Raw genomic sequence first — 24,128 nt, 5'->3', positions numbered from 1 at the left:
ACGTTGTGTAACGGATCCTTTAATGGGACCAGGGGTTAAGCTATATATAGAAGCTTCCTTCTTGTCTAACTCCAGTTTTATTGAAATAAAATTAATTAGTTCTAAATAATCCCAGGCACCCATCTAGATGGCTGGAAATAGATACAGTACATAGATAGAAAAAAGAGAGGTGGTGCATTGGGAATATATTTTATAATGAATAAACTTTTTGAAAGAGGTTATAACAAACCTTGCTCTTGTAAGCTCTTGAGCAGAATATGCAGTTTTAAAAGCCTTAATTGCTTGCTGAGTTAATAAGTACTTTTCAAAGTTTTGCCTGTTTCTTTCCACCGATGTAACTTCTTCTGGGCTTCCTTTCAATTTACCATGTTCATTTCTCTGTAATTTTGAGGGTTTTTTTTTAAAAAAAAGAAAAACAGGTTATTTTACCATGTGAAGTTCTAGTACTGTTTGTTCTTTCATGGTGCTGTTATGGCTGGCAAGTCACAGACAATACTTTGTAGGCACATAGAAGTTAGTAAGTACAGAGGTTTCTATTTCTTTGTGCCCTGGGAAACGATTACAAAAAAAAATATCTCTTGGGAAATTCTGTCCAAAAAAAGCAGAGCCAAAAGAAGTGAAGTCATCCATTTCTACTATAAATTAAACTCTGTTTAGGCACGATTTTTTTCGTGTTCTTTTAAGAAGCCCTGAATTCATTGGGGGAAAAAAAGTTTTCATACAGAATAACAGAGTTGGGAGGGACCTTGGAGTTCTTCTAGTCCAAACCCCTTCTCAAGCAGAAACCCTCCCATTTCATCCCCAAACCAAACTAACTTCCTTCCTTCCTTCCTTCCTTCCTTCCTTCCTTCCTTCCTTCCTTCCTTCCTTCCTTCCTTCCTTCCTTCCTTCCTTCCTTCCTTCCTTCCTTCCTGTGGAACAGTGTGCCACCGGAAATCGTGGGTGCTCCATCACTGAAGGTTTTTAAGAAGAGACTGGACAGTCACTCATCTGAGATGGTATAGGTTCTCCTGCTTGAGCGGGGGGCTGGACTAGAAGACCCCCAAGGTCCCTTCCAGCTCTATTCTATTCTCTATTCTCTATTCTCTATTCTCTATTCTCTATACTCTATTCTCTATTCTCTATTCTCTATTCCTTCCTTCCTTCCTTCCTTCCTTCCTTCCTCCCTCCCTCCCTCCCTCCCTCCCTCCCTCCCTCCCTCCCTCCCTTCCTTCCTTCCTTCCTTCCTTCCTTCCTTCCTTCCTTCCTTCCTTCCTTCCTTCCTTCCCAATCTCTTCTTCAAAACCTCCAGTGATGGAGCACCCACAACCTCTGAAGGCAAACCTTTCCACTGATTAATTGTTCCCACTATCACGAAGATTCTCTTTAATTCCAGATTTCTTGTCTCCTTGCTTGGTTTCCACCCACTGCTCCTTGTCCTGCCCTCTTGGTGCTTTGGTGAATAGGTGGGACACCCCCCTCCCCCACCTTGTTTGTTGCAGCCCCTCAAATATACATCCTTTGTTTTCTCCCGAAGTAGCTGGGACATAAATGGAGTTAATTCCGACTCAACTGCAAATCATCCTCGGCTTACAATTTAAATTAATTGCCTCCAGAAGCGGTGAATGCTCCAACACTGGAAGTTTTTAAGAAGAGACCGGACAGCCATTTGTCTGGAATGGTATAAGGTTTCCTGCCTGAGCAGGGGGCTGGACTAGATGACCTCCAAGGTCCCTTCCAACTTCTTCTTCATCATCATTATTATTAGATGACAAATTTACCGTATTTTCCGGCGTATAAGACGACTGGGCGTATAAGACAACCCCGCCAACTTTTGAGATGATTTTCATGGGTTAAAAAGTCATCTTATACGCCGGAAAATACGGTAAAGTGTTTGCTAGTCATAAAAATGACAGATCAAGAGAAAGGAAGGTGAGAGAACAGGGAAGAGGCTTCTCTTTCTCCATCCTTGGAACTGTAAAATTCCAGATGCAGCCTCAAAAGATGCAACGCGTGAAATGTTAACTCGTTAAGTGACCCAGGTGTTCTACAGCTTGTCTTCCCAGCTTAAGGATAGACCTGGCACGAAAGTGGATCTTTCCCACTTTCAGGAACCCTATCAGCATGAGATCAGGGATGTTCCCAGTCGTTCCTGGGACTTGCAAGAGGCGTGGGAAGTAGCCCTGCCACATTTTTTCCCCCCACCAGAACTGTGGAGGAAGAAGTTCCTCAATGAGGGAAAACTCTTGTCTCATTCCACCTCTTTGAATCTGCTTCCACCATTACTCAACTTCTTTGTTCGTTTCTGCAAGCAGCCCATCCGTTCCGAGAAACGAGCAGGAAATCCTTAAAAGTCCCAGCCACGCCCAGATCGAGGCTTTTTATAAAATGTGGGTGCTCCGTCACTGGAGGTTTTTAAGAAGAGAGACTGGACAGCCACTTGCCGGAAATGATCTAGGGACTCCTGCTTGAGCGGGGGGCTGGACTAGAAGACCTCCGAGGTCCCTTTCAGCTGTGTTTTGATTATTATTTTTATTATTATTGTTATTACCCCTTTGGCTCCATCAATCCTACAGGCGATGCCAAAGGCTTGGTGTCCACTAGTGGCTTTAGATATCTTTCCTTCCCTGCAAAAGTACAAGAACAGAGTGATTATGGAAGGTCATTTTTTTTCCTTCTTCCCACTGAGTGGACGGAGGAAGGTAATACAGGCAGTCCTCAGCTTAGGACCACGATTGAGCCCTAAGTGAGTTATGTCCCGTTTTAGGACTTGTCTTGCCACATTTGTGAAGCCACTCTCTGCAGCTGTTAAATGAGCAACCCGGTGGTTAAGCGAATCTGGTTTTTCCCATTGACTTTGCTGGTCAGAAGGTCACAAAAGGGGACGCTGCGACCGTCGTAAATGTGGATCAGTTGTCAAGCACCCAAACGTAAATCACGTGACGGCGGGGATTGACGCAACGGGTCATAAAGTGTGGGGAAACGGCCATCGGTCTCTTTTTTCCCCCAGTGCTGTTGTAACTTTGAATGGTCACTAAATGAAGCATTGTAAATTGAGGATTACAGGTAGAGCTTGCAAGGGCAGAGCAGAGATGGTACACTGACCAAGGCAACGCCGTAAGAGTGAGAAACAGGTAGCAGTTGGTTGTGTAGAACTGTCCCTCTTATCTATGAACAGAAACTCAAAGAATGTAAACAACAATAATAATAGAGTTGCAAGGGAACGTGGAGGTCTTCTAGTCCACCCTCTGCCCAAGCAGGAGATCCTATACCATTCTGGACAAATGGTTGTCCAATCTCTTCTTAAAAACCTCTAGTGTTGGATATCTATGGAGCTTCTCAGTCCATCAGACTAGTGCTGATGATGCGACCTACTTTGGGTCATGAAACATCTGCAAGAAAACCACCCAGCTCAGAGAGCACCAAGGACCCCACAATTGTTCTCCTCCTCCTCCTTCTCCTTCTGCTTCTTCTCCTCCTCCTCCTCTTACTCCCCCTTCCTGCAAACCCACCTCCCTTCTAGCACTGATGATGTGACCTAGTTTGTTTCATGAAACGTCTGCAAGAAAACAAGCCAGCTCAGAGAGCACCAAGCACCTCTCATGTCAACCTTGAGCTACAAATGTTCTCCTTTATTAATGGTATTTTCTCCAGGGACACAGTCTAGCCTACAGCCCCAGGGATTCCTTAGAAATCCCCCCATCTAAATCCTAACCAGGCCTAACCCTGCTTAGCTTCCAACCAGAAGAACCAACAAGGTTGGCCAACTACTGCCCCTTGCTCAGATACGTCAGATGATGGTTTGCAACTAAGCCAGTTGCTTTTAAGGAATGGATTTCTGTTTCTCCAAGTCTGACATAAGGAACCTTTAGAAATATGGTAGTGGAGCATTCATACGGAGCTTTCTCTTCTGCCTCAATGCCTTGCAGGACATGGCTCCGTGGCCGGAACTGGAGGACACAGACACCAATAAATATATTGAAGAAGCTTCCTCAAAGTCCAAGAAGATCATGTCTGAAAAAGAGACGAAAGACACCAAAGGTAACACTAAAGCCCATTCCTCTAATCTATCCTCTCCTTTCTCCTGTATCTCCAATACAACCAGTTTTTTTTTAATATGTCCGCATCTCACATGTTGGCTTGCTTGTTTGGTCCATCAGATGGGGCCAATTCCCTGGGGAATCAGCTGGAACTTTTGCCTGCGTATTCCACCATTGCTCTGACCACTGAATCTGAAGAAGAAGAAGATCCGTGGAGCCTGCCGGAGCTTCAAGACACTGGAATCCAATGGTCAGGTAAGGCTCGATCATCCGAGAACGGGTGGCCTTCGTTTCCGTTTCTCCAGGTTGTGCCGTCTTCCCTCTCATTTCTTCTCGTCGGGTGTTCTACACCTGGAAAAGAAATAGAAAAGGCCATTCAGGTGGGTGTCTGTTTTGTTCTGGAAGGCATTGCTTTCTTTCATTCATGACCCCAACATTCTGTCTTCTCTGTTTTGTTTCTTTGCTTGGAAAGCAAATGGGGGCATGACGCACCACCACAAAACCAGTGATAACCTCTGCCTCCACGTTTGATATTCTCTTGAGACCCAGTTAATGCACAGCACCAAAGATTCTGCAAATATTATCAGACATACATATTTACATATCTACATATCTCTATCTGTCCGTCTATTTATCTCTCTATCATCTATCTCTCTATCATCTATCTCCATCCATCATCCATCCATCCATCATCATTATCTATCTATCTATCTATCTATCTATCTATCTATCTATCTATCTATCTATCTATCTATCTATCTATCTATCTATCTATCTATCTATCATCTATCTATCATCTTTCTAGTCATCCATCCATCCCTATCTATCATCTATCTATCTGTCTGAACCTTGATATGTTTTGTTAATGTTACTGTACTTAAGTATGTTCAAAGGTCATGAATCCAAAGAGATGTCTAGATGTCTAGAAGGAAAAAGCAACCAATTTGAACTTTTGATGTAATTTACAGTATATAATAAATGTATTATATGGATGTATTTGATTGGAACCAGGACGATTGTTGTAGTGGAACCTAAAGTTCTCTTTCTCCAATGGCAGGGCCTTTCTGTGACAATAAATCCCTTCCATTCTTCATTTTTTAATTTTTTGCTGCATGAAATGGGACGAGAGCTATCAACAAAAGAATCTAAACGTGAATTGGTATTTTCTCTTTCAAAGTAAAGGGCCCTTTTAAAATACAGCTGTTTTTTTAGGTAAGGTAAAGGTAAAGGTTCCCCCGCACATGCGTGCTAGTCGTTTCCGGCTCTAGGGGCCGGTGCTCATCTCCGTTTCAAAGCCGAAGAGCCAGCGCTTGTCCGAGGACGTCTCCGTGGTCATGTGGCCGGCATAACTAGATGCCAAAGGCGCACGGAGCGCTGTTACCTTCCCACCGTAGTGGTCCCTATTTTTCTACTTGCATTTTTACGTGCTTTCGAACTGCTAGGTTGGCAGAAGCTGGGACGAGTAACAGGCGCTCACTCTGTTGCGCGGCACTCGGGATTCGACCCGCCAAACTGCCGACCATCTGATCGACAAGCTCAGCGTCCTAACCCACTGAGCCACTGTGTCCTGTTTTTTTTAAAGCTTCATAAAAAAATAAAATAAAACCCAACCCACAACTCCTTTTAGCTAAAGTTAAATTTTAATCACCAGAACATTCCTTTTGGTTTATTATCCACAGGGCCCGGGATATCAACCTTGACTCTCTGGACTTATATTTAAGATTCTTGTGATGGAAGACTTAATAATTGCTGCTAATTACACACCAACTCTCGCTTTGTCTTTCCAGAGCTTGACGGGAAACACAAAGCCCTCTATATTTTGCGAGGCATCGGGAAATTTATTCTTCTGCTGGGCTTGCTTTATTTTTTCGTCTGCTCCTTGGACGTGCTCAGCTCTGCCTTCCAACTCGTCGGAGGTAAGGCAAGAATTTCAAGTCTCTCTCTGTGTCGCTAACTCCACTGTCCCAACGCACTTGATTGAAGGATGCGGCAAGCCTGTTGTCTCCCCCTCTGCAGAACAAAGCTTTTGAAGCCCTGCATCTCAACAAGAATCGCCCTTCAAGGCAGAGGAATATGCAAATAAAACTTTATCTACTTGCGAGCATCTAGGACAGTTCAAAAAGAATCAAAAGTGAATCTGTTTTTATGCTGGCTGAAAAAAAAACCTATCACCTAATCAGGATTAGTGGTACCACGGAGGAGCAATCTTAGGTAGCTGGATTCTCTGTGGTGCTGGAGTTGCAAGCATTCCTGGCATCATGGGCTTCTCCAGTGAATTTGCACACAAGCCATGGGCAAAGTACATCAGACGTAGCCCCGTGATGTTGGCTTCTAGTGAAACTTCTGGTTTTATACGATTCAGCATCTCTCTGTTGATTGCTCTCAGGATATATGCAATAATTTATGGCAGCAACACAGTCCAAAGGCATCAATTCTTCTTCGCACAGCCTTTCTTAGTGTCCTACTCTCACACCCAGACCTCATTATAGGCAAGACTATTGCTCTCACTAGTTGAGGATTACCTGTAGCGATTAATCTTTCCTCTAAGGCAGCGTGTCAACAAGCTTTAAGTTGGGTGGTCTTCAGTTCTCAGAAATCCCTAACCAGCCTTGGACTCCATCCATCTTGAAGTTGCTGAGGTTGGTAAACACCGTTCTAGGAAGCTTTTGGCAGCCTACATAAGGTCACACCCCACTTAGTGTGGCAACAATTTTGTCGGTTAGACTGGGCAGAGAGAAAAGGCAGGGGCCAAAGGCATCCAGGGGAGCTCCATAGCTGAAGGGGGAGTCTCGAAGCCGGGACTCCGCAGTCCTGAACAAACCTTCTAATCACAACTCTAGGCTGATTGCTTGGCCTTGATCTTGGATTCGTATGGAAAACCTGCTTTAATTAGAGGAGATTTCTAACTGGCTTGTGTCCAAGGAGTTGCATTTATCTAAAAGAGATCAGTTCCCCAGCGGAGACTCAGAACATCTTTATAAATTCATCCAACCGCTGATGAAATTCTAAAGGGTAGATCCTCATGACTGTCTATGGAGGTTCTCTGTCATCCAGGTCATGGTTGTCCCAAAGGTGACTTTTTTTCAGGAGGCCACTGGACTCCCTTGTTTTTCTCTGAAGACGTTTCGCTTCTTATCCCAGAAGCTTCTTCAGCTCTGAAATGTCCTCAAAGAAAAACGAGAAAGTCCAGTCGCCTCTTGAAAAGACGCCTTTGGGATCCTCGTGGCTGTTATTTAGGCTAGAAGACTTGAGAAGATGCATCTAAGTCCTTAAATGTCCACGGAGGTTCTCAGCCATCCAGGTCCATGGTCGTTGCAAAGGGGTCTTTTATTTGAAAGGCAACTGGACTTCCTGATTTTTCTTTAGGACATCTCCAAGAAGCTTCTTCCGTTCCATTCCATTCCCCCACCAGTTACCTAGAACCGAAGAAGCTTCTTGGATAAGAAGTGAAATGTCTTGAAGAAGACTTGAGAAGATGCATCTAAGTCCTTAAATGTCCACGGAGGTTCTCAGCCATCCAGGTCCATGGTCGTTGCAAAGGGGTCTTTTATTTGAAAGGCAACTGGACTTCCTGATTTTTCTTTAGGACATCTCCAAGAAGCTTCTTCCGTTCCATTCCATTCCCCCACCAGTTACCTAGAACCGAAGAAGCTTCTTGGATAAGAAGTGAAATGTCTTGAAGAAGACTCAGGAAGCCCAGTTGCCTTTCAAATAAAACCATCTTTGGGAGGAAGAGACCACAAAGAAAGCAAAGCACACATTGTAGGGCAGGGGGTCTTCAAACTTGGCCCTTTGATGACTTGTGGACTTCAACTCCCAGAATTCCTTAGCCAGGTACGTGTGCCTGGCTGAGGAATTCTGGGAGTTGAAGTCCACAAGTCATCAAAGGGCCAAGTTTGAAGACCCCTGTTGTAGGGGATGTTTTGTGCCATGGCATCTTCGCTCGCTCTCGTTGCTAAGCCTCACCCAGATGGACAAGACCAAGGAAACCAGAACAACACCCATTTCAAGTAAGGCATGTTTAATGTTTGACTAGATCAAACACAGAAACCTAAAGAGGAATTGCCCAGATTTCTTTATAACAAGTCAATTAAGGTGTAGTCGCTTTGAATACTCCGAGATGTTGTTTTTCCCCCCTAGGTTTTCCCCGGACTGAGATGCCATTTTGGAGATTAGCTGTTCAATTGGCTCATTACTTTTACTATTTCTTCCATCTGACATTTCATACTGAGATCCTTGAAAGACTCTCTAGGCAGAGCACTAATAGCTCAAAGGAGTTCTTGGCTAACCTGTGTTTTTCTGGGCTCGCTTAGTTGAACACAGCAAGCCTCTTTGAGGCGCCCTGGGCATAAGAGCTGTCAATCACAGGGGGAGATTGTGGGTGTGGTGCGGAGGAGACCTGTTTGTTTCCTTCAACCTGCATTGTTGTAACCACTTGCAGGTAACTGACAATCTAGGACTTAATCTCTTACCCAAACAGATCTCTTAATCTTGGGTCTCAAGTGTTTGGTAACGCACATTGTGATGAAGAATTTCTTATGCATGACAGTCATTAGATAAAACACCGTTCACAGACAGCTGAAGTAGGTAGATCGGTGTATACACCCATATGCAAAAAGCTGTGTGAACCATTGTAATCTTCATCAGTTAAGAAAACAAGTTCCCTTCCCTGCAAGACTCGCATGCTATGGAGACAGGCATTGTAGTTAAATACCATTTAATGGACACTTCTTCGCCTCTTTGAAAGACTGGTGAAATAATGTTGTTGGGATTTGTTGTTGGAATGTATTTCTATGTAACAACTACAGTAGCATCCAGCCAGTAGATGGCAGTGTTTACAAGTTTGGATCTATGGTATATACTCAACGTTCTTTTGTTCTAAGCAGAGTTTCCTGTTTCCTGTTACAGTTAAATAATTGAGCAGTAAAGCACATGGTGACTGTACAGTTTGTTTGCTCTGTGTGTGCTTTATATGCGACAACTACAGTAGCATCCAGCCAGTAAATGGCAGTGTTTACAAGTTTGGATCTATGGTATATACTCGATGCTCTTTTGTTCTAAGCACAGTTTCCTCTTTCCTGTTACAGTTAAATAGCTGAGCAGTAAAGCATATGGTGACTGTACTCTTTGTTTGCGCTGTGTGGTGCTTTATATCAGGGGTCCCCAACCCCCAGCCCATGGACCAGTACTGGGCCGCAGCATGCCAGCAACTGGTCTACACAAACCATCAAAGCCCCATCCATGGGATGCAGGCAATACACAAAACCACACTCCCTCCAGTCTGCGAAAAAACTCTCCACGGAACCGGCCCCTGGTGCCCCAAAAGATTGGGGACCTTTGGTTTATATAAACAGAATTTCTAACAAATATAAGCCTCCATCCTTCATGCTATGGTTCATACCTCGTGAGGAGCATCAGATCATCTCCAGATATAGTTCTTATTGTGATGGACGTTCTAGTGTTATGAAGGTTATTTAAAGCTGTAATACAGATAGTCCTCGATTTATGACCATAATGGAGTCCAAAATTTTGTTGCTAAGCGAAACATTTCTTAAGTGAACCTTGCCCCATTTTATGACCTTTCTTGCTGCAGTTGTTAAACGAATCACTCCAGTTGTTAAGTTAGTAACAGGCTTGTTAAGGGACTCTGGTTTCCCCACTGACTTTGCATATAAGAAGGTCACAAAAGGGGATCGCATGACCCTGGGACACTGCAAGCATCGTAAATATGAACTGGTCACTAAGCATCCAAATTTTGATTACATGACCAACGGGGATGCTGCAGTGGTTGTGTCAAAAATAGTCATAAGTCGTTTTTTCCCAGAGCTGTTGTGACTTTGAACGGTTACTAAATGAACTGTTGTAAGTTGAAAACTACCTGATTTTTTTTATTTTTACAGGCAAAGCAGCAGGGGACATTTTCAAGGATGGCTCCGTCTTATCAAATCCCGTGGCAGGCCTGGTCATTGGCGTCCTGGTGACAGTGATGGTGCAAAGTTCCAGCACATCATCTTCCATCATTGTCAGCATGGTGTCTTCTTCACGTGAGTCAACCATATAACAGGTTTTGGATGTTATAACTCATTTTGGGAGTTTGATAGCTGCAAAACAGGGAAATTAAAGGCAGCAGTCGACTCCTACAACTAATAATGGGTATTTTAAACAGGAAGGGGCAATTCTGCTGGTATCATTTTTCCCTACCAGTCTCTCTGGAAATTCTCAGTCATCCAGGTCATGGTTGTCCCAGGGGTGCGTTTTTCAGGAGGCAACTGGACTTTTTTGTTTTTAATTTGAAGACGTTTCCCTTCTCATCCCAGAAGCTTCTCCAGCTCTAACCGAATGGTGGGGGAAATGGAAGGATTTATACTCCTTGCAGACAGCTGGTCATTTGCCTTCATTTTAGAGGGTCACTGAGGCCATTTGGGTCATAAGGACACAGACAAACCTCCAAGTGGCTTCAATGACTCTCTAAAAAGAATGCAAATGACCAGCTCTCTGTAAGGCGTATAAATCCTTCCCTTCCCCACCATCCAGTCAGAGTTGAAGAAGCTTCTGGGATGAGAAGCGAAACGTCTTCAAAGAAAAACAAAAAAGTCCAGTTGCCTCCGGAAAAAAAAGCCCCTTTGGGACTACCTACCAGTGTTACAAAGATTTTTTATTTTATTTTATTTTAATTCCATTTATATCCCGCCCTTCTCCGAAGACTTAGGGCGGCTTACAAGCTTAGCAGTAGCCTTCATTCTATGTATATGCCTGCTTATTAGGGCTTTCACACACACACCCCAAGCGGCATTATTACAAAGTCAGCTTAATTGCCCCCAACAATCTGGGTCCTCATTTTACCTACCTCGGAAGGATGGAAGGCTGAGTCAACCTTGAGCCTGGTGGGACTCGAACCTGCACTAATTGCAGGCAGCTGGGGTTACTTAAGGAGGCATTAGCCCACTGCTCCACCAAGATGAAGAAAAGCACACACGACAGCATTTCGCGACATCCTTCTTTAAATGAGAAGACACCATAAAGATTATTCTTTTGCCATCCTCAACAGAAATGGACCCAATCTTCAGCGAGATTGTAATTGCACAACTCTTGCTTCAGTCATTTCCTCAAGGAAAAAAAATATTAAACAAGAGGAAAAAAGGGAAGTCTGCTGGTCTAAAACAGAGCATCCGCTTAAGAACCACTTGATAAATTAAATTATTGTATGGCATTGCATTGCATTGAAAATGTTTTCTTGGTGGTTCATCCTGCATGTTTCTTTCTACATGTATGCCAAACACCAGATAACCATCTTTTCTCCAAACTTACTTGGGGTTGATCTGGGGGAAAGATGATAGCAGCCTTCCAATATTTGAGGAGCTGTCTAATATTCAAGAAGAGGGAGAATGACTTCTTATCCAAAGCACTTGATAGCAGGACATGGAAACTAATCAAGGAGAGAAGCAACCTGGAATTATGGAGAAATTTCGTGAGAGTGAGAACAAATAATCAGTGGAACGGTTTGCCTTCAGAAGTTGTGGGTGCTCCATCACTGGAGGGGTATTTTTTAGGAAGAGACCGGACAGCCATTTGTCTGAAATGGTCTAGGGCAGGGGTCAGCAACCTGAAACAGCAAAAGAGCCACTCGGAACCGGTTCCATCACACACACACAAAAGTGGGAGCCGCAAAATGTGCGTGCGCATGCAGGCACGCACGCACATGCGCAGAACAAGGCAAAACATGCACGGACGAAGCCAGCAGCTCTCCAAACGGGGCGGCGGAGGGTTGTAGAGCTGCGCGGAAGGCAGCAGCTCTCCCAACGGGGCGGCGGAGGGTTGTAGAGCTGCGCGGAAGGCAGCAGCTCTCCCAACGGGGCGGCGGAGGGTTGGAGAGCTGCGCGGAAGGCAGCAGCTCTCCCAACGGGGCGGCGGAGGGTTGTAGAGCTGCATGTTTCTTTCTACATGTATGCCAAACACCAGATAACCATCTTTTCTCCAAACTTACTTGGGGTTGATCTGGGGGAAAGATGATAGCAGCCTTCCAATATTTGAGGAGCTGTCTAATATTCAAGAAGAGGGAGAATGACTTCTTATCCAAAGCACTTGATAGCAGGACATGGAAACTAATCAAGGAGAGAAGCAACCTGGAATTATGGAGAAATTTCGTGAGAGTGAGAACAAATAATCAGTGGAACGGTTTGCCTTCAGAAGTTGTGGGTGCTCCATCACTGGAGGGGTATTTTTTAGGAAGAGACCGGACAGCCATTTGTCTGAAATGGTCTAGGGCAGGGGTCAGCAACCTGAAACAGCAAAAGAGCCACTCGGAACCGGTTCCATCACACACACACAAAAGTGGGAGCCGCAAAATGTGCGTGCGCATGCAGGCACGCACGCACATGCGCAGAACAAGGCAAAACATGCACGGACGAAGCCAGCAGCTCTCCAAACGGGGCGGCGGAGGGTTGTAGAGCTGCGCGGAAGGCAGCAGCTCTCCCAACGGGGCGGCGGAGGGTTGTAGAGCTGCGCGGAAGGCAGCAGCTCTCCCAACGGGGCGGCGGAGGGTTGGAGAGCTGCGCGGAAGGCAGCAGCTCTCCCAACGGGGCGGCGGAGGGTTGTAGAGCTGCGCGGAAGGCAGCAGCTCTCCCAACGGGGCGGCGGAGGGTTGGAGAGCTGCGCGGAAGGCAGCAGCTCTCCCAACGGGGCGGCGGAGGGTTGGAGAGCTGCGCGGAAGGCAGCAGCTCTCCCAACGGGGCGGCGGAGGGTTGGAGAGCTGCGCGGAAGGCAGCAGCTCTCCCAACGGGGCGGCGGAGGGTTGGAGAGCTGCGCGGAAGGCAGCAGCTCTCCCAACGGGGCGGCGGAGGGTTGGAGAGCTGCGCGGAAGGCAGCAGCTCTCCCAACGGGGCGGCGGAGGGTTGGAGAGCTGCGCGGAAGGCAGCAGCTCTCCCAACGGGGCGGCGGAGGGTTGGAGAGCTGCGCGGAAGGCAGCAGCTCTCCCAACGGGGCGGCAGAGGGTTGGAGAGCTGTGCGGAAGGCGCGCGCAGCTCTCCAAACCTCCGCCGCCCCGTTTGGAGAGCTGCTGCCTTCGTCCCACTTTTTTTCCAGAACGGCGGAGGAGGACTGGGAGCCGCAGGAGACGGCTTAAAGAGCCGCATGTGGCTCCGGAGCCGCAGGGTTGCCGACCCGTGGTCTAGGGTTTCCTGCTCAAGCAGAGGGTTGGACTAGAAGACCTCCAAGGTCCCTTCTGACTCTTTTATTCTGTTTGGTGTTCTTTTTTCTGGTGAGATTGGACTGATGGTTTGCTTACAACTGTATTTATCCAACGAATTGTTTAATGATGAAGATGGCCTTGGAGAAGGATAGCACTTGTAGGAGCCCCTGCTGAAAGGAAGCTGGTGTGAGAACAACGATCCTTGCTGACCAATGTGTAACTGCCAGACGCAATTTATGAGAAATTGTATGGAGAAATACGGTACCTTGTCTCTTCACCTGGGTTCTGGTGTGAAACCTTCTGCTGCTGAAGTTTTTGGGAAAAAACACAAAACAAAATGTCAAAACAACACAAAGAGGGGATTTAAAAAAATTGAATTAGGGGCAAGTTACAAGCAAGAAAGCCTTAGTTTCAATCAATCGATCGTAATAGAGCTGGAAGGGACCTTGGAGGTCATCTAGTCCAACCCCCTGCTCAGGCAGGAGACCCTATGCCATTTCAGACCAGTGGCTGTCCAGTCTCTTCTTAAAAGCCTGCAGGGATGGAGCACCCCCAACGTCTGGTGGCAAGGAGTTCCACTGGTTAATTGTCCTCACTGTTAGGACGTTTCTCCTTAATTCCAGGTTGCTTCTCTCTTTGATCAGCTTCCAACCATTGTTTCTCGTCCTGCCCTCTGGTGCTTTGGAGAATAGTTTGACCCCCTCCTCTTGTTTGTGGCAGCCCTTCAAATCCTGGAATGCTGCTTTCATGTCACCCCTGGTCCTTCTTTTCTCGAGAGTGGCCCTACCCAGTTCCTGCAATCGTTCTTCATATGTTTTAGTCTCCAGGCCTTTAATCATCCTAGTTCAGGGCTCCTCAAACTTGGCCCTTTTAGGCACGCTGGCCGAGGAATTCTGGGTGTTGAAGTCCAGAAGTTATAAAAGGGCCAAGTTTGAAGACCCCTGTCCTAGTTGCTCTTCTTTGCACTTTTTCCCCCCAAAGTCTCAACGTCTTTTTTTGTCACGTGGGGACCAAAACTGGATGCAGCATATTCCAGGGGTGACCTTACGGAGGTTTTATATAAAGCGGTACTAAGACTTCACCCGATTTTGATTCAGTGTCTCTGTTTTTTGTACAAATGTTATATTCTGTATAAATTCTGCTTATACAAAAGTTTGGTAGAAATGAATTGGGAGAACTGGGAATTAGTTATCTTCCATGCACTGGAGACGTCAGGCATGAACCCGTTTGTCTCGTTCATCCCATTGTCAGCTGTACTTATTATTGCCTATTTATTTTTGCAGTATTGAATGTTAAGCATGCTATCCCGATCATAATGGGAGCCAACATTGGGACTTCGGTTACAAACACCATTGTGGCACTTATGCAGGCCGGAGACAGGAATGAATTTAGAAGGTACAGAGGCTTCACTTTCTTAGGATCTTGCGGAAGAACAGGGTAGAACAACAGCTAATGACCCTCTTTTACCGGTCTACTATAGAGAGCGTCCTCTCGTATGGTATTGTGGTTTGGTATGCTGGTCTGACAGCCACGGATAGGAAAGTATTACAGAGGGTGGTGAGCACAGCACAAGACATTGTGGGCTGTCCCCTGACACCACTGGATGACCTCGCCAGGGCTCGTTGCCTTGGAAGAGTGAGGAAGATTCTCAGGGATGACTCACACCCTGGACGGTATCTCTTTACTCTCCTACCATCCGGTAGGAGATACAGGAGTATAGCCAGCCGTACCAACAGGCTGAAAAATAGCTTTTATCCGTGGGCTGTTAGGCTTTTGAATGGGACATAATCTTATGCAGAATTGACTTGGGAGGCCGGTGTGTGGTGTTGTTGGTTCACATGGTGTGGTGGGATGGAGGGTTTGTTGTCACTGTGTGTTGGGGGGAGAGAGCACGGGGGAAGGCTCAGCTAATCTCAATGTACACATGTTGTACTTTGACAATAAAGGTTTGTTTGTTTGTTTATTTATTTATTTATTTATTTATTTATTTATTTATTTATTTATTTATTTATTTATTTATTGTTATCTTAAGGCATGCTAGTAGCAATAAGGATAACAACGTCACTGCTGAGAAAGAAAAGCCAAGAAACCTATAAAATTGGCAAAATCTAAATGTTGATGTCATAATCTGTCCTCAACTTCCAACAGCTTGTTTAGTGACCGTTCAAACAACGCTGAAAAAAAGTGACTTAAAAACCGATCTTCACAGTTAGGACCTTTGCAGCATCTCCAGGTCACCTTATCAAAATCCAGACGCTTGGCAACTGACTCGTATTTATGACGGTTGCACCATCCGGGGGTCGTTTTGCGAACTTCTGATAGGCCAAAATCAACAGGGAAGCCAATTTCCCTTCACAACCGGGTGACTAACTTAACAACCTGCAGTGATTCACTTAACAACGGTGGCGAGGAAGGTCGTAAAATGGGGCAAAACTCATTTTACCACTCTCTGTACATACGTGCAATAAAACCCCTTCATAAAAAGCTAATTACATCATCACCACCACCGTAGCTATACTATAAAGCCAGTGGTCTTCTTTTTAGACTGGCAAAAAAGCCAACACAAAAATATCTGGCTTACTCAAACGGTAAATAATTCCTTGCATTTTTTGCCTGTTCTCTGCTTTCCCCAGCCTGGTTATCTCTGCACTTTAGTTATAAGTTACAACAAGCTCTGACAGTTACGCATCTGAAAGGAATGGATATTGGAAAGGATGAAGGCTTTGATTGGCCTTGCATCTATCCAAGCAACTTATGGTTTTTCTTAGTTTATTCATCAGCGTTAAAACCTTGCATAAACTCGTAAGCCTGCTGATCCAAGCTGTTTGTTTCCTTATGGGAATCTATGTCTTCTTTTTTTTTAAAGAAAATTTTATTGGTTTTCTAGTTTTACATTTAAATATTTGAAAAGCCACGTGGCGGCTGAGTTGGTCAACAATTCAATAACCTACAAATAACTTTAGTACAGATCTCGGACAATTACATTAAATATTTCCTCTCTTTTCCCCCTAGTATTTACTGTCTCGTATTTAAATTAATTGAAATTAATTTAAATACGAGGCAATCTATGTCTACCCCCCCCCCACTTTTTGGTAGATATCAGTGAAATAGGCCTTGAGTCGCATTTTTGGCACATAACCTCTTCCAATATTTTCAGAATTCATTTTCGTATGCCAAGGACTGCGTCTTCCCTTATACTCCTCAAAAAAAGTCTGGTTCTTCAGAACTTTAAGCGAAGGGTCAACAGGAGGAAAGATCTAAAAATCATTTCCTCAAAAGCCATTCCTTGAACTAGGATCCAAGCTGCCCTAAGTGTGTTTGGAGCAGGTGGCCCATGGATTTCACAAATGACACAATCTTTCCTGGAATTGTGCCATAGCTGAGGAGAGGTGGATTTATTTTATATAACTCCTCAGCTCGATAGAAGCTCTGTTCAGACTGGCGCCTTCATAAACTCAGAATCCACCTGAATTTGGGAAGCTTTTGATTAAATAATCACTGTTCATTCAGTGGTCTAGAGGTGAATATGCGAAATATCTGCTGCTAACTCCACGTAGGCATCAGGAAGGGCATCCAGCCAGCAAACGCTCAGGTCCATTCAGTCGTTCCCAACTCCACCCCGAATAAAGGGATTAAAGGGTCGTAAAAAGGGGGGGATCAATTTGATGAGAACAACAAACCTTATGAGTTATCATTGTGTTGTCCCATTGCACGTTCCGCTCTTATTCCAGAAAATCCGTGAAGCAAGGAATATAGAATGGCAGAACCTGGAACCTGTGTTCTCCATCATAGATCTGCAGGAAAAAGAATATGTTATTTTGTTGAACCTCTTTTGACGTCTTTGGTTATCCTTTTGCTGAATTTCTTCTGATCGCTTTTGATTTGTTTGTTTTTCTCCAGGGCCTTCGCTGGCGCCACTGTCCACGATTTCTTTAATTGGCTTTCTGTGTTTGTCCTTTTGCCCCTTGAAGTTGTCTCTCAGTATCTCTACCGCCTGACCAGTCTTATTGTGGACTCGTTTCAGCTGGAGAGTGGGGAAAACGCCCCGGAATTACTAAAAGTCATCACAGATCCCTTCACAAAACTCATCATCCAGGTAAACCTCTTCCCTTATTGATTTAATGTTTACTAGAACAGCTTAATCAGACCTGTATTGTCCCTTCACGAATGCAATGCTAGGAATGAAAAAAAAAATCACTCCGTAATATCTGTGGAGATTCTCCGTCATCCAGGGTCAAGGTTGTCCCAAAGATGCTTTTTCAAGAGGCAACTGGACTTCCTTTGTTTTGCCTTGAAGACATTTTGCTTCTCATCCAAGAAGCTTCTTCAGCTCTGACTGGATGGTGGGGAATGGAAGGATTTCTACTCCTTTCAGACAGCTGGTCATTTGCCTTCTTTTAGAGAGCCATTGAGGCCACCTAAGGTTTGTCTGTATCCTCAAGGTCACCTGAGTGATGCAAATGGGTGTGGAGCCTTCTTGGAACTGCTGAAAGAGTTATAAGAAGGCTCCACACACATTTGTACCATTCAGGTGACTCTAAGGACACAGATAAACCTCCAAGTGGCCTCAAGGACTCTCCAAAAGGAGGCAAATGACCAGCTCTCTGCAAGGAGTATAAATCCTTCCCTTTCCCACCATCCAGTCAGAGCTGAAGAAGCTTCTCGGATGAGAAGCGAAACCTCTTCAAAGAAAAACGAGAAATCCCAATTGCCTCCTGAAAAAGCATCTTTGGGACAAGTACTGCATAAATTTTATGAGTTTTATTATTGAGAAACAGGCTGCAAAGAATATGCAAACAACTGTCTTTCTAAGCTCAGAATCCCAACTACGTCTTTACCCGTCTAGGTCTTTTTAGATTACTAACACCTCATGTTAGACTCCTTGAGTCTTCATAGCCTCAGTGGACATCTCGTTCGATCTTTCAGAAAATTAAAACCTTCCACTCTAGACAACCAGTATCATTGCCTCGCCATTATTTCGCACTTACAATATTCTTTTTGAAAAAGTCTTCCCGGTGGGATTTGTTTTTCGCATTTTTGCTTCTCTTTGTTTCCTCCTTTGAAAGATTGGAAGGGTGACATGCGGTTCTGATGCTGCTCTTGTTGATTTAATCTAGTGCTATTATCCTTATTCTGCACTGGCAATCCTCTTTTTTTTTTGACCAGGATACATTTCATTCTGTTCTGGGCACCCAGAGAACCTCAAATTAATACTTGGAAAAAACAACAACACAAGAGCAGCTTCTTCTATGGAAATGTCACAATGCATGTTCTGTAACACTGAATTTCATGGTTCCGACAGATGAAACTCTTCAAAAGAACTTCAAGCCATTGTTTACCTTAAAGGATCTTTTATTCGAGTAGCAGAATATCAGCACTTACCTAATCGAAATCAAAAGCTGAATTCCCCCCTCCCCTGGACGCATAGTATCAAAGCACAATTCCCTCCTCCAATTAACAGTCATAAATCACGTTCCCCAATTAGCTTGAAGCCGGGCTTCCCCTCCAGCTCTCCAGCCCGCCAATTCTTTTATCAGCTCTGAGCTCAGTAACCTTGATTCTCACGCTACGTTTAGTGTTGTTATGTCTAGCTGGACTCTCATTCACATCCCCCCTCCTCCCAGCATCATTTAACTCTAAAAGCGAAAGGGAAAAAAGATGGCTACGTTTCCATCTGTTGTCAATGCAAAAACATCCGATGTTAGCAGCTTTGACACTGGATTCAAGTCGATTCTAATCTTCAGAGCTTGTCCTGAAGATCAGAATAAACAAAAACAAAACAAAACAAAGCAAAATTAAAAAAAAGTTTCTTGGCCACAATACAGAGGATGCCTAAAAGGATAGTTGCCGAGATCCATTTTGTTAATAAGTGATATTTCATTTCGCTGTGGTGTTACCTTTTCAAATATGATGAGTCAGGTTGAGCTGGCCTTTCGGAAGATGCAAGGCAAGTCCATCTGATTAGAGGTGCACCGTTCCACTGACACCATAAATTTGATTTCCATTTCGCTTCCTTTGATTAATAGCTCGATAAGTCGGTGATAAGTGCAATCGCCACGGGAGACGAATCAGCGAAAAACAAAAGCCTTGTGAAAGTTTGGTGCAAAACTAAAACCAGCCTGGTGAGTGTTGAGTTAAGGAACCTTTTTTTTATGCAGATAAGATGCTGGCTGATTGTTTAATGAGTCGCTTTTATGTTTCCCTCTGATAACCAATCACTAAATGAAGTGGGGTAATAGTGCATGAGAATGTGCTACGTATTCCTTCTTCTAGAAGCCCCAAACTGGGATTCTTTGTATTGTTTTGGAAAGTGTATATATTGTAATGCAATATAATCCTACTGAACTTTGGTCTCCTAGAATCCGAATATACAGTATGCCTAAACATACCCTAATTTGATTCGCGTGGGATATTATAAAAATTCAAACAGTGGGAAAGCAAATCCAGGTCATCCTTGACGTGCCTCCATTTGTTTAGTGATGGTTCAAAGTTGTCACAGCACTGGGGAAAAAGCGACTTGTGGCCGTTTTCCACACTGACGCAGCATTTCCGTGATCCTGCGATCCAAATGTGGTTGCTTGGCAACCGGCCCGCATTTATGACGGTTGCATTTTGCCCAGGGGTCACGTGATCACTTTTGGTAATTTTTCCCAGCTGGCTTCTGACAAGCAAAGTCAATGGGGGAAGCTTATTTAACAACTGCAGTGACTGACTTAACCGTGGCAAGAAACAAAACAAAGCCATGAACATTTTGGGCAGTCGTAAGTCAAGGACTCCTTGTATTGTAACTATCTTCACCTGTAGTGTTTAACTATATGGGGATCTGGAAGAGAAGCTCACGGTATAATCACCGTTCAAACGGATTCATATTCATTAACTGGGTGTTATTAGTAGTAAGCGAGAGTTAGTTTGGGATAGTGGTTAAAGACAGTGGATTAGAAATTGGGAGAGCGTGTGTTCTAGTTCTTCTTCTTAGGCATGTAACCATCTGAAAGACCATGGGCCAGCCCAACATTTCAAACCAATACAGGGGAATATTTGTGGCTCGGGCTGGACATGAGGGGCCCTTGGTGCTCTCCAAGCTTGGTGGTTTCCTTGCAGACATTTCATGACCCAAACTAGGTAACACCATCAGTGCTAGAAGGGAGTGGAATTTGCAGAGAGGAGGAGGAGGAGGAGGAGGAGGAGGAGGAGGAGGAGGAGGAGGAGGAGGAGGAGGAGGAGGAGGAGGAGGAGGACTGTGGGGTCCTTGGTGCTCTCTGAGCTTGCTTGTTTTCTTGTAGATGTTTCATTACTCAAACTAGGTAACATCATCAGTGCTAGTAAGTAGTGGGGTTTATGGAATGGAGGAGGAGGAAGAGGAGGAGGAGGAGGAGGAAGACTGTGGGGTCCTTGGTGCTCTTTGAGCCTGCTTGTTTTATTGCAGACATTTCATGACCCTACTAGGGAACATCATCAGGGCTAGAAGGAAGTGGAGTTTGTGGAGGGGAGGAGGAGGAGAAGGACTGTGGGGTCCTTGGCGCTCTCTGAGCTTGGTGGTTTCCTTGCAGACATTTCATGGCCCAAACTAGGTAAAGCCATCAGTGCTAGAAGGGAGTGGAATTTGCAGAGAGGAGGAGGAGGAGGAGGAGGAGGACTGTGGGGTCCTTGGTGCTCTCTGAGCTTGATGGTTTTATTGCAGACATTTCATGACCCAACTAGGGAACATCATCAGTGCTAGTAGGGAGGGGAGTTTGCAGAAAGGAGGGGGAGGAGGAAGAAGAGGAAGTGGGGTCCTCGGTAGTCTTACAGATGTTTCATTACTCAAACTAGGGAACATCATCAGTGCTAGAAGGAAGTGGGGTTTGTGAGGAGGAGGAGGAGGAGGAGGAGGAGGAGGAGGAGGAGGAGGAGGAGGAGGAGGAGGAGGAGGAGGAGGAGGAGGGACTGTGGAGTCCCTGGTGCTCTCTGAGCTTGGTGGTTTTCATGCAGACGTTTCATGACCCAAATTAGGTAACATCATCACTCCCAGAAGGGATGCACACTCTGTATTAGCACTGATGATGTGACCTAGTTTGGGTCATGAAACATCTGCAGGAAAACCACCAAGCTCAGAGAGCAGCAAGGACTTCACAGTTTCAAACCAGTTCTGGAAATCTTGCCAAGAAAGCTGCAGAGACTTATCTGTAGGCTTCCCAGGAGTGGGTGCTCCATCACTGGAGGTTTTCAGGAAAAGGTTTTACTGCCATTTGTTTGGGATGGGACGAGGTTTCCTGCCTCGGGCTGGGCGTTTGTATTAGAAGACCTTCCCAGCCTTGGGATCCTCTTATTCTGTGAATTAATATTTCACCGTGATGGGTGAGGTTGGCATACAGAAAGAGGACCAGCCTAAAAGGGTCCATAGTTCCATCATTTTCACAGCTAAGATGAATTAGCAACTGTGGCTGTCACGTATAATAATAATAATAATAATAATAATAATAATAATAATAATAATAATAATAATAATAATAATAATAATAATAATAATAATAATAATAATAATAATAATAGAGCCTAAATTAGCGTAATGTGAATGGACCGGTTTTCATTGAACTATTTTATGTCAATGCCTAGGCTGAACTGAATACCACCATCCCAGCCTCCGAAAACTGCACATCTCCAGATCTTTGCTGGATCAATGGAAACATGACTTGGACTGTCAAGAATGTGTCGCAAACAGAATATCTTGCAAAATGTAAGGAAAAAGGGTTGCCTTACTGGTCTCTGAAGATTTAAGATCTGTTTTCAAAGCAGGAGGTGACCAGATATTATGAAAGGAAAATGTCAGGTTTGGTGCTGGACACGTTGCTGCTGGAATAGAGAAGAAGTTGGTGGCCATCCTATTAGAAGGACAACTGAATCACTGTTGGCTTTGAATGGGGGCAAAACGAATAGAACAGAACAGAACAGAACAGAATACAGTAGAAGAGAAGAGAAGAGAAGAGTTGGAAGGGACCTTGGGGGTCATCTAGTTCAACCCCTGCTCAGGCAGGAAACACTATACCATTGCGATCAAATGGCTGTCCAGTCTCTTCTTAAAAACTTCCAGTGTTGGAGCATTCACAACTTCTGGAGGCAAGGAGTTCTACTGATTAATTGTTCTAACTGTGGTTGTTAAGTTAGTAATGAGTGTTTGTTATAGGAATCTTGATTTTATTTGGTTGCAAAAGAGGATCACATGACACCCGCACACTGCAACCGTCATAAATATGAACCAAGCATCCAAATTTTGTTCATGTGACCGTAGGGATGTTGCAACAGTCACAAGGGTGCTGTTCTAACTTTGAACGGTCACTAAACTAACAGTTGTAAGTCAAGGGCCACCTGTACTTTGTGAAAGTGCAAATGGATAGCATCTGAATTAATACTTAAGTTACATGTGAATTTGGCAAAGGAGGAAGGAATGGTTCAGATCACGAGTACCAGCAAAAAAAAAAAAATAAAGTCCCCAAAGTGAAGATGCTGGCCACATCTGAAGCATTGCCCATAAAAATACTAGTGGAGTTGTGATTGTACAGTCGCCATCTTGACTTTCAACCCTGACCATCAATTTTCCCGCCACAATGGGACATTTAATGTCATTTAACTTTTTGTTGACTCCTTTTGTAGGCAAGCACATTTTTGCAGGATCCCAGCTGCAGGACCTGGCCGTTGGTCTGATCCTGCTTGCTCTCTCTTTGCTCGTCCTCTGCACTTGCTTGGTGTTGATCGTCAAACTGCTGAACTCGGTCCTCAAAGGACAAGTCGCCAACGTCATCAAGAAAACACTCAATACGGGTAAGCGTTTCTTACTGTCTGTTTGCTTGTTTTTTTTTCTTTTCGGTATCTTAACTTTTATTAAAGTTTTAAACAAGAAGATAAAAATGAAATACAAGGGAATGTAAGGTAAGGAAGGGGGAAAAAAGCAAAAATACCAGGAAAAAAAAAAGGGGGGGGGAAGAAGCACAAAGTGCAAGAAATGAAAACGAAAGTTGAACAAAAATCGCAAAAACAAAAAGTGCAAAAATATGTTTTTGAAAAGACATTGAAAAGTGGCTTCTTCGTAGCAGTTATAAGGTCAAAAGTATGTCTGAATAGAATAGAATAGAAAATGTAATAATAGAATAGAATAGAATAGAATAGAATAAGAATAGAATAGAATAGAATGGAATAGAATAGAATAGAATAGAATAGAATAGAATAGAATAGAATAGAATAGAATAGAATAGAATAGAATAGAAGGAACGAAGAATAGAATAGAATAGAAGAATTGAATAGAATAGAATAGAATAGAATAGAATAGAATAGAATAGAATGGAATAGAATAAGAATAGAATAGAATAGAATAAGAATAGAATAGAATAGAATGGAATAGAATAGAATAGAATAGAATGGAATAGAATAGAATAGAATAGAATAGAATAGAAGGAACGAAGAATAGAATAGAATAGAAGAATAGAATAGAATAGAATAAGAATAGAATAGAATAGAATGGAATAGAATAAGAATAGAATAGAATAGAATAAGAATAGAATAGAATAGAATGGAATAGAATAGAATAGAATAGAATAGAATAGAATAGAATAGAATGGAATAGAATAGAAGAATAGAATAGAATAGAATAAGAATAGAATAGAATAGAATGGAATAGAATAGAAATAGGAATGGAATGGAATAAGAATAGAATAGAATAAGAATAGAAAATATGGAGTGGAATAGAATAGAATAGAATAGAATATGGAAAGAATAGAATAGAATAAGAATAGAATAGAATAGAATAGAATAGAATAGAATAGAATAGAATAGAATAGAATAGAATAGAATAGAATAGAATAGAATATGGAAAGAATAGAATAGAATAAGAATAGAATAGAATAGAATAGAATAGAATAGAATAGAATAGAATAGAATAGAATAGAATA

General features: G+C 43.7%; 1 protein-coding gene across 1 annotated transcript in view; it reads left to right on the top strand.

The window, feature by feature from the left end:
* SLC34A2 (solute carrier family 34 member 2) overlaps window positions 1-24,128 on the top strand; it is a 65,321-nt gene that overhangs the window by 35,061 nt on the left and 6,132 nt on the right. The window contains exons 3-11 of the mRNA XM_081332464.1: window positions 3,909-4,020; window positions 4,140-4,274; window positions 5,807-5,935; window positions 9,920-10,063; window positions 14,490-14,601; window positions 17,107-17,302; window positions 19,233-19,328; window positions 21,802-21,922; window positions 22,837-23,004. Of these exons, the coding sequence (XP_081188590.1) occupies window positions 3,909-4,020; window positions 4,140-4,274; window positions 5,807-5,935; window positions 9,920-10,063; window positions 14,490-14,601; window positions 17,107-17,302; window positions 19,233-19,328; window positions 21,802-21,922; window positions 22,837-23,004 (1,213 nt within the window). The remainder of the gene's footprint in view (window positions 1-3,908; window positions 4,021-4,139; window positions 4,275-5,806; window positions 5,936-9,919; window positions 10,064-14,489; window positions 14,602-17,106; window positions 17,303-19,232; window positions 19,329-21,801; window positions 21,923-22,836; window positions 23,005-24,128) is intronic.

The sequence above is a fragment of the Vipera berus genome, assembly GCF_964194415.1.
Source record: "Vipera berus genome assembly, chromosome: 7".
NCBI lineage: Eukaryota > Metazoa > Chordata > Lepidosauria > Squamata > Viperidae > Vipera > Vipera berus.
This window is presented reverse-complemented; position numbering and strand designations above follow the sequence as displayed.